Below are 10,868 nucleotides of genomic sequence, written 5' to 3'. Positions count from 1 at the left end.
TCAAGCCTGTCCATCACAGGCTTGAGAAGACGCCTTTTGATTTCTTAATGACGAGGAGGGGGAGAAGTTTGAAAAAGGACCTGCTGTCTCAGAGGCCAGTTGCCTTATACCTTTATTGTGTTTGTGTTACTCCGGCAGCTTTGATAGTGAGCTGTGTATGATACAACATTGTTCAGTGTGTGTGTGTGTGTGTGTGTGGTTACATAGACTGTATGGAGTGAGGACATTTTGGTCGGTCCTTACTTCTGACTTCTTTCAAAGGGCTGTTTGAGGGTCAAGATTTGCTTTTAGAGTTAGGTTTAGGTTGTGTGTGTGTGTGTGTGTGTGTGTGTGTGTGTGTGTGTGTGTGTGTGTGTGTGTGTGCGTGTGTGTGTGTGTGTGTGTGTGTGTGTGTGTGTGTGTGTGTGTGTGTGTGTGTGTGTGTGGTCAAGGTATTACTTTTGTTGTGGGGACGTAACTGAAGATACGTTTAAGGTTAGGTTTAGGTTAGATTTAAGTAGTAGCTATGGTTAAGGCTAGAATAAGTCTCCAGGAAATTAATGTAAGTCAATATAATGGCCACTGAAGTCATCGAGACATGACGGTTTGTGTGTGTATGTGTGTATTCATTTGTGTTACCTCTTTAGGAGCTTTTGCAACATAAACTCGGACCTTGTTAGGACCAGTAGAGCTAATGGGGGTAGCAAATATGCTACCCTGAGGTCCTGGTTGAGGTTAGTGGTAAGATGTGTATTGGGGTTAGGTCAAAGTTAGGGTTAGGCATGAATTGGCCGTGGTAAAGGAGGTTAAGGTTTTGCTTAGGCTGTCCACAATGGATGGATGCCAATGCATAGTCCAAATAAGGATTGTTGCACAAACGTGTGTGTGTGTGTGTGTGTGTGTGTGTGTGTGTGTGTGTGTGTGTGTGTGTGTGTGTGTGTGTGTGTGTGTGTGTGTGTGTGTGTGTGTGTGTGTGTGTGTGTGTGTGTGTGTGTGTGCGTGCGCGTGCTTGTTTGTGTGATCTCTGGCCAATCACGGCCTCCATAACAACACGAACAAGTCAATTAGAAAAGGATTAAAGGCCTGAGATGCATCAGTGTTCTCTCCCGACAGTCTGATGGGGGAATCGGATAGGAAAGTGAGAAGCTGGTCTGTGCGTCTGATCCAGCAGACAAACAACAGAGCCAACACAGTGTGTTTTCTAATATCAGTTTTCACAGTGCAGAGACGCAGGGGCAGGGCCGGCACTGGGGCTGAACCCGGTTTTGATCAGTGGTTCAAACGGCTTGAATAATGCAGAGGAGACTGTGTTTAAAAAGGCATGTAGGTAGTTTATTGTTCAGTTGGAACACATTCTCCATATTATTAATGACATTTTCAAGCATTACAACCTGACAATCTCATCCACATCATAAGTAAACTCGATTGGTCGTGAACAACTTGATACTTCATATATGCATTCAATGCTATATAAACTTTGCAATACATAAATAACAATGACTGTGCGTCTCATATTAATATACACATTCAATACATAAATACATGTGTACAATGACACAGCATAAAAATATAACTTGATAACTTATGAAACAATGGAAAATATACAGATTCCTTGCTTGATCATCACAATAAATCCTGCTGTCGAATTGCACTCTCACTAGAATACATGACGAGTCCCCCTGAATAAATGAGCGAGAACTCAGTGTTGTGTAATTCACAGTCGATAACATTCAGTGCATCCAAGACCCTGTAATACAAGCCATGAACACGGTCACATGCTCTCCAGATAAGCTCACTGAACTTTGCAGGTCAACAATGGGAAATGGGAGTGACAGAGGAGTGTGAGTTATGAATTTGGCGAGCATGGTTTTGTGTATGCAGCGTCACTCCAGCAGCCATGTGCATGTAGTCAATAATGAACATCTAGAACATCGAGACATGCGGATTTATGCGAGTGCTGATGTGCATGAGGATAATGTCGCTGGTTTGGAAAAGAGAAGTGACACACTTCGGTGGATTTTTCATAAGTGTTGCTGTGCCCTCTTCCCTGAGACATCACTCTGTGGCCCTCTGTTAGCATAAGCATCTCTGTAGCATCATGTTTGTCTCAGGTAGCCTCTGACTGTAGGAGGAGGCAGCCTGTAGCTCTGCTCTCAGAACAGCGTGGCTGTTCATCATGGATTTTCATTTTCTGATTCCTGTAGAGAATGGCCCAAACCTACTGCTGACTGAGTGACTGTGAGGAGTTCACCTGACGGCTGTGCTGTGAGCTCCTGGACTTTGAAAAAAAAAAAGTGCTGACTCCTTTGACCGCTGGCTTTGAAATGGAGCTTGACTCAGTTGTGCTATTAATAGCTCTGTGCCTTTCCCATGCCCCATTGAGAACGACACGTCACGTGCGGTGTCATGGGGCTGGCTGTTGTGCTCAGAGCACAAACCATCGGCTACTCACACTGACATTAGCGGAAACTAAATTAACCTGACATTGGACAAGGTGGATGGGGTTTAAAGTGTCCGAGGATGTGTTTATGTGCTGGTGTTTAAAGGAGCAGACTGTGAAAAATTAAGGGCATGACTGAGGGTCTGTGGTGTTGAATTCAGCTGTCACTTTGAGTGCTTGTTTACCTGCTGCTTTATGGCACATTCATAATGTTAAAATAAGACCTACTTCTTCACTACGCATGCATGAATGCTGATCAAACCCTTACGGCACCTTTCATAAGGCATTTCTCCAACGCCTTTGTCATTTGTGTCATAAGGGAAGACTACCAGGTGAGTTATGCCTGCACTACAATGTGGTTGATCATCTTAGCAACCATGCAATATATGAAGTTACAAACTGGGGGTTCAGCTGAAGAGTGATACAGACGTATTGTGTTCATGGATGTTGCAGAGCAGCTCTAGTTGGGACGGGACAGTCCCAGGGCCGTGGCCATGGCGGCGACAAGGAGGGCGGAGCTGGCCAGGATCACTGCACTTCCCGACCGGAACACCTGCCGGCCGTTCAAGGGCTGGACGGGCCTGAAAGTCCCAACCATTGGCTTTCCGTCGCGAAACTTGAGGTCGGAGAAGACCCGCAGCTGGAGGAACGAAAAATAAAGATGAATGTTTGGTCCCAGTCTTTTTTGTGTGAATTTGTCAATTTGTTTATGAACTGTACATGGGAGTCTGTGGGTCAGGAGATAAAGCGTGTGGTCCGCTAATCAGAAGGTTGGAGGATTGATCTCAGTCAACCTGACCCACCTGCCTGAGTCACATTTGGAAAGCTAAAAAGTTGTTAGCAATTCAATGAAAAGATTTTCCGTATAAACTTCTCCTTTGATTTCATTAAAATTACAGTTTGAAGCCCAAATGGTTAAAATTATCCCAATATTTCACAAAAGATTGTCGATCAAAAACAATCCCTCTGCAAACTCTAAACTTACTAACTGTGTATAAGGTAGTTGCCACTAGCTCCACCTTAAAAAGCAACAACTTTAAAATGCTACTCATGCATCTATACACCAGTAAATATATGATTATGTACAAAAATATATTGGTCACCGGGGACATTTTACATTTTGCAGATAATACTTCTTCAATTTGATGTAAAAGTTTGAATGCAGGACTTTTATATTGTTGTATTGGTAATTTTACCCTATGTGAGGGCTGTGGTTTAAATTTTCCATCAAACACTGTACCATTGCAACAAAAATAGGGAAAACATATTAAACATAAACATATTATTATCTTTTTTCCTGACCTGGTCCATGCTCAGAGGGATGGGGGTCTCAAACAAAGTCCAGATCACAGCCTCGGTGCACCCTGGGGTGGTCAGAGAGCCCTTGTAGCGGTAGTAGCTGGTCAGATTCTGCTCAGACGGGATCAGCTGTGTCAGGGAAATGCTAGACAGAGTTGTGTTGTCATCTGAAAACAGAGAAGCCACAGATGAAACTTCAGTACAATAATATGCTGCCATGTTTTTAAGCTGATCATATTGAACTGAAAATACCTACTTGTAGTTGTTATGCTTCGCAGAGCGTTGATGACTGGGTCGTACTTTCGGTTTCCACTGTTGGACCTCTGAATGTGGAAGGAAAAACATTTCATTTGGAGGTCTGGCGTGTAATATACTGTGAGTTTGATTTCAGCGATACAGAATTAAAAATGGTTACCTCATAGAAAAACCCAAGGACAGCAACTCCTTCTGGGTCTGACAGGGCTGTTGTCAGGTCAGTGTAATGGTGCTTCATGTGAACAATGTGCAGCTGTAGATAAAAGATCAACAGAGTTACACATTGTTCACACAAACTTCAGTCGCTATATCTTCTTTTAACAAAATATATGTAAAAAGTTAAGCATCAAAAACCTGTCTTTAAACAATAAACAATAATTGCCTCATCGATGTAAAGTCAACAAATTCCATTAAAAGATCAAACCACCAATAAATTGATCAAACTAACTTGTCCAAAAAACACACCAGTCTGCCTCACTGCTAGACTGGGTGACATCCAGGAGAATTGCAACAGGGCAGGCAAAGCAGGGCCCCTGAGAACAGCTGATTACGTTAATCCACAGAAATAAAAAATTTGTGAGAACCCCATTAAATTTACTTTGGTATTGTTATCATGTTATTCTTCTGGCAGTTTGGTTTGGTTTAATTAAGGGTCCCCTTGTTCCTTTTGCTTGAGGCCCCTAAAGTCCCTTGAAACACTCCTGATGACATATTTCTTCATTATAATGAACATGGGCTGTTGCTCCTACACCTCCCTTATGTAACAGTACACCTGCTGTACACACACACACACACACACACACACACACACACACACACACACACACACACACACACACACACACACACACACACACACACACACACACAGTTACCAAACCTTCAGTTTTAAACACTGCTTGCAAACAGGCCAAAAGCCTTTTTATGTCTAATTTTTTTAGTTGACTCTCTTTTGAGTCAACTCTTTCAGTCAGTTTTGACAGATGAAATCAACAAGTTGGTTTAGTTTTTTTTAATGACATCCTTATCATTCAAATATAAGTTAGTGTATTCAAATGTTTATATATTTTATATATTCCTATATAATATATTTATTTTGTACATTTTTGAAAAGTTATGGAAATCAGCAGTTTTATGATTTAACAACTCATTACTGTTTAAGTGAAATGAAGGAGATTGTTATGTGAAACACAAACAAGTTTTTAGATGACCCATTTTTTCCTGTAGTAAATGAAAAATATGATGTTTTTGTGCATCATGGTTTTTTATTTAAATCTTCTGCTTCATATAAACATATTTAATGTCTTTAAGATAAAAGAGCTGCCTTCATGTGATCAGATCAACAAAGACAGAGACAGTCTGTCTGTGTAGTGTACATGAAGCTGAAGATACCTCCATGGGATACTGCTCTCCATCGATGGTATGCTCAGAGCCAGGCCCTCCATTGTGGCCCCAGTGGAGGTGGAACTGTACGGCCTTGTAGATGGTCGGCAGGTGTCCACCTGAGATGGTGCTGATGTGGGGAACTCCAACCTGAACTGATGGACGCATACACATCAGATATTAAGAGTTCAAGCAACAGCTTCAAGCATGATTGGTTATATGGCATATTATATGTTCATCGGAAGATAAACTCACCTGAGTGGCCATTGTTCTTGAGTGTGCCTCTGAAGGTCTGCTGGTAGTTGTTGAACTGAAAAGGAGTCAGACGATCGTCTTTCAGAGTCTTTCTGGTGACGACGTTGATGGGCGACTGGAGTTTTCCCGCACAGTTGCTGTTAGCGTGGTTCCACTTTTCAGGTGCTAGAGCAAAAAAACAAAAAATGTTGAGATATTCCTGTGGCTTTTGATACAGACGGCCACTTGATTAGTTTAGGAGTTCCTCAGGGATCAGTCCTGAGTCCTCTACAATTCTTCATGTTCATGTGACATTTTGGACAAGGATTTCAAAATCATGCTGATTATTCTCAGATCTACATTTACACAATTAAAACTGCTTCTCTGCTTAAATTCTTTAAGCTTTTGAAAAATGTTGTCTGTGCTTTTATTAAATCCTTATTATATTACTTTAGTCTTTATATTCAACCACTGCATAAACAAAAATTACAAGATCCAGTAAAAAACATGTATACTGTGAAAACAAGGCCAAACACCAGAGTAGACTGGACTTGTCTGAGGAGAGACGTCTTTTTTATTTTTATTTCTCTCCTTAAACACGTTGTTTTGAGAATTACAGAACTACATTCTCTTAAGTTTTTTCATTCTGTACTTTTTACAGCGTTTATTCTTTTAATTCAATCCTTTAAATCACTCCTTGTTTGAGTCATATGTATTTGTATACACTTACAATCTGTTGGTATGATAGTTGCCTTTGAATTTTTTTTTTCAAAATAAGCTTACCATTGCACTGATGATCACAGGTAAACTGGGACTGATAGCACCATTCTGAAAAACAGAAAATGAAATACATTTAGTGAAGACAAGGTTTTCATGTTACACCTCTATCGTGAGTTATGATGTCACCAGCTAATAAATAGCAGGACTGTAATACAAATGATTGTGTGGCTGGCAGCTATCCAGCCAGATTTAATGTGTATTTACATTTGATTAATAGTTTCTTTTTCTTTCATTACTGCAAACTGAATTGAATTGTTTTCCCAATGGTTTAAGTCAACTGTTATTTCTGACCCAAACCCCTCAAAACACAGGAACTGTCTTCCTATTCACCCGAACCTTGGTGTTTGCACTTTATCTTTCCGTGCAATCATAATAAATAGCGAGACAATCTTTTGCATCAGCAAGGTCCCATTCTCACATGTTTGTCTGCGGGGGTTATTAATATTTCACAATTGGTTTGCATGTTACCATCCTGTTCTCAGAGACAAATATCTACAGCTATCACTCAAATCAAATATTTACGAAAAACACACATACCATTGAAAAAATATGGGGAGGGTTTCCCGCTCTGTTATTACAATTGTATGAGGACATGAAGGAAGTCAGTGCTTTTCTTCTTTGGTCAGTGCTTTTCCTTAGTGAGCCTTTTCCTCCTGCTCTGCCATGATAATGGGAACTGAAAATAAACGAAGCTGGGGGGGTAAACCTTTTGGGGGCATGGGGGTCAGATTGTGTTCACTGATACCATCACAGTGGTTCCTCTAATTTACAGGTTTGTATTTATTTATTAATGAAGCCTTTGTTGTGGTGTGTGTAAGAGGAGCGTGAAGAGGAGGACGAAAAACAATCTCACTAATCTCCTCTGTGCAGAATCAGGATTCATTTCAAACCTCCACTCACTTTTATTTGAAAAGTCTCCCGGCGAAGATGTTGACTTTGACTTGAGGCCACAGTTTTACTTTACTAGAGTGTTTCCATTTCATACCACTTCATACTTTATCTGCAGTTTTCCAGAGGGAAAACAACATCACACTTTTCACTGCACTACTGTTTAGATTTGTTACTTAACCAAGATACCAACATTTGCATACAAAACATGTGATGACTTTATATTATAAATATTTAATTTATTCAAATAACACTTTTATAGATAAATACGAGATTGCAACATAACTAAATTACGAAATTACTAAATCACATTTATATACATTCATATATATATATATATATATATATATATATATATATATATAAATGTGTGTATGAGGTAATACTTTTACTAAAGTCAAATTTTAAACGCAGGACTTGTAAGGAATATTTTTACAGTGTGGTCCTGAAGTAAAGAATCTGAAACATCCCAGCCAATCAGATTCCTGTCCGCACTATTTCTGCCCAATCGACGCTGGGCTTTGATCCATCGTGGCGCAGAGCAGCTGAACGGTATGAATGAGATGATCAGAGCTCTGTCTGCAGTCAAGTGAGGGAAGTGTCAAGAAGACAAAGACACAAAAGAGGAAACTAATGGGCCACGCCCGCGTGCACGAGAGCTGAGCGCTGATGTTCACGTGAATACACATCGTGTGGAGTCAGACGTTCTTTCACACACACGAAACACGGAGCACAAGAGGAGGACAGATCAATGCTCTGACAGAACCTGCGCAGAAACACCAACTTCTGGATGTGGCGCTGAGAGTCCGGGTCTCCCACAAAGTCAGGATTGGTTTAATTGATTTAAGAGCCAGTGCGTCCTCACTCCCAGAGGACAGGTTCACTTAATGTGATCAGCTTCTCTCTCCCTCGCTGCAAACACACTGGTTTCTCACTGGCACGCTTCACCTGCAGCTGCCCCACACAGGCTGCACATGGCCGCGCAGGCGCACGGTGCGTCATTGGATGAGAGAGCGGAACATCCACTACACTGACTCCACACCTGAGAGTTCCATAGTGTCCAAGGTGCTTCTTTGCAAACTCTTATTAAAATATACTAAATTATTATCGCTAGTATATGGATGGCTCGTTGTGGAGGATTGTATTTGTCACTTTAAGGGTGTAATTGGATTCAACTGCGTAAAATGATTATGAAGCTAAATGGTTAAAAAGATGCATTTCTAATTTACAGCAAAAACAAACAGTGGAGCGTCAGTGAACGTCCTCTCGGTGCGCATCTGAAAACCGTAATGACTAACCACTGACCAAATGAGCCTGATAATTTAATTTGCGATCCCGACGGCTGTTAATTTACTTCATCACAGAGCTGGTGCCAAACCGAGAGGCTTTTATTTCTCTCAGTGGATTTCACGCCTCAGAATCTCCCCCCCGCTGTGAACCTGGAGACGCAGCGCAGCTTCATTACCGCGCGCCTCTGCGGCAGCAACAACTACAAGGACGCACAAGTCTGTCACACACACACACACACACGCACACACACACACACAGGCTCAGTTTGCGTCCGAGCAGGTGCACGAGAGAGAGAGAGAGAGAGAGAGAGAGAGATGTGCGTCCTGTCATTCTCTCTCTCGGAGCTCAGAGGTGTGAGGGCAGGTACGGAGGAGCAGCCCGGTGCCACATCGTGACGGACACGGTAGGTGGAGGACAGCGTCACGCACACGCGGGTTTGGTGCTGTTTTGGAGCATGGGTGGGGGTGGGGGTGGGGGGGCTTTAATTTGGGGAGCCTATTGCACTATAGTCTCTCTCTCTCTCTCCTATTCGATTCTGGGATTTGTCAATACACATTTCAATCTCAACTTTCTGATTGGTCGCATGAAGTGACTGTGAAAAACTTCAGCCTGCTGGTCTCACTGAGAAGATCGATTGATTCCATGTACAGTTTTGAAAGGAGGTAAATATAGTCATGTTCATACATCAGCAATCGATCAATTACACCATGTAGGATAAGCTCACAGATTTTGATCAGGAAAATGAAAAAGCCTGTGTAAGAATCACTCATGTCCAGATATTTATTAGTATTAGACATTTTGATATCAATTAGGCTGTTTAACCCATTTGTCACTGTATGCACAGAGGCAAGGGGAATTCAAATAGAGACAGCATTTTTTTTAAGTTTGTCCATATTTTGCATGGATGAATGAGAAGAGACTCACCTCCGGCTCCTGTGCACAGGGTCCACAGGCAGGATGCCAGCAGAGCGGGCACGATGAGCGGCTGCATGCTGGAGCGTCTCTGACTCGACCGACTGGAGGCGACACAACGACTTGTTTTTTTACTATGTGGTCGCATTCTTGCAGGGTGGGGGGTTCTTATACCTATCCATCAGCATAACCCCACAGGAAAGACACAGTGGTGGCCCCTCCCCCTCCAGGCATCGCCACCAATGAAGATACAACCATGGGGGGGGGCTATCAATGGGCTCCTGGTGAGCAGGAGCCTGTGGTGAGGGAAAACTCTTACTGATGATCTGAGGAGTCACTGTACAATAATGTGATTATAATAGTGATATTAACCCCATTAGTGGACTGAACATCAGCTTCACACCTGACCCTCATATTCAACCTTATTCCTTTACTGTTAAGGTTAGACAACAAATCACAGAGGCATTTCAGCCTGTTCCAGCTGTTCATTGAAGTTAAGGGATTTTTAATATTCATATGTCCCACGTTTATTATCACTGTCGTTATGATTATGATGATGGTGACTATTATTAGTACTAGCGTCATGGCTGCATCAATTTGTCTGATGGAACTATTCTCAATGTTTAAAGTTAAAGTAAAAGTAGCACAATATTGAAAAACAATACAATACAAAGTCCTGTATTCAAAATTGTACATACAGAAGTATACAGGCTTGTTAGTCACGTGTTCAACACTTTGAGTTGCACTAATCTGTACTAAATGTTCCACATAGATTAAGTTAAATTGATTGAAACAACCCAATGTGCACAAAATATCAAAATTAAGAGAAACTAACAACCCCTGTAAAGTCTTATATTATTACTCTATTGAACTTTTTTGATTGGTTAATAAGCAAGAGGGTTGTATTTGGGGAAAGTGGAATTAATTCATGTTAACAGTTGGGTATAGTCCATAATAGAATGATAGAATAAAGCAATAGGGTGATCTATAAAAACAGATTGTTAAACCCTATGAGGCAGATTGTGGTTAGTGAACATGGGCTGCATATATAAAAAAAAGTTTAATTGATTGAATAATGCATCATATTATGTAAAATTATCAAGGTTTCATTTATAAAAATATCAACGTGCTGTGGAATTTATTAATGGAATAAAGAAACAAACAGTGGAGGAGAAATATAATGTTGTATTAAGTAGAACTACTACAGTGTACCTCAAAATAGTACTTCGTTATAGAAGAGGAGATTTACTTTTCACCACTACATTTTCTCCCCAAAAGACAATTGGACAAAGGGATATCTTATAGGGACAGCATGACACACACACACGCACACGCACACGCACACGCGCACGCACACACGCACACACACACACACACACACACGCACAAAGACAGCCTCATATCTAAA

At 41.3% G+C, this 10,868-nt stretch overlaps 1 protein-coding gene across 1 annotated transcript; it reads right to left on the bottom strand.

Moving 5' to 3' along the window:
• Positions 1 to 1,289: 1,289 nt before the first annotated feature.
• Positions 1,290 to 9,623, bottom strand: ca4a (carbonic anhydrase IV a). Its single transcript, XM_035178763.2, has 8 exons — positions 9,473 to 9,623; positions 6,374 to 6,418; positions 5,612 to 5,776; positions 5,366 to 5,511; positions 4,134 to 4,226; positions 3,975 to 4,041; positions 3,722 to 3,885; positions 1,290 to 3,059 (listed from the first exon to the last, which is right to left on the bottom strand). Exons 1-8 carry the CDS (start codon positions 9,606 to 9,608, stop codon positions 2,880 to 2,882), a joined length of 996 nt encoding a protein of 331 aa, XP_035034654.1. The 5' UTR covers positions 9,609 to 9,623; the 3' UTR covers positions 1,290 to 2,879.
• Positions 9,624 to 10,868: the final 1,245 nt, after the last annotated feature.

The sequence above is a fragment of the Hippoglossus stenolepis genome, chromosome 15 (assembly GCF_022539355.2).
Source record: "Hippoglossus stenolepis isolate QCI-W04-F060 chromosome 15, HSTE1.2, whole genome shotgun sequence".
NCBI lineage: Eukaryota > Metazoa > Chordata > Actinopteri > Pleuronectiformes > Pleuronectidae > Hippoglossus > Hippoglossus stenolepis.
The sequence above is the reverse complement of the archived record's forward strand: the minus strand, read 5'-3'. Positions and strand labels throughout refer to the sequence as shown.

Excerpts from the sequence above, each read along its gene's own strand:
- ca4a (XM_035178763.2), bottom strand. The coding sequence starts at position 9,608 with ATGCGACCACATAGTAAAAAAACAAGTCGTTGTGTCGCCTCCAGTCGG. Across the intron at positions 4,227-5,365 it reads GAGAGCAGTATCCCATGGAG|CTGCACATTGTTCACATGAA; the intron begins GTATCTTCAGCT and ends TTTTATCTACAG. Across the intron at positions 3,886-3,974 it reads GCGAAGCATAACAACTACAA|ATGACAACACAACTCTGTCT; the intron begins GTAGGTATTTTC and ends CTCTGTTTTCAG.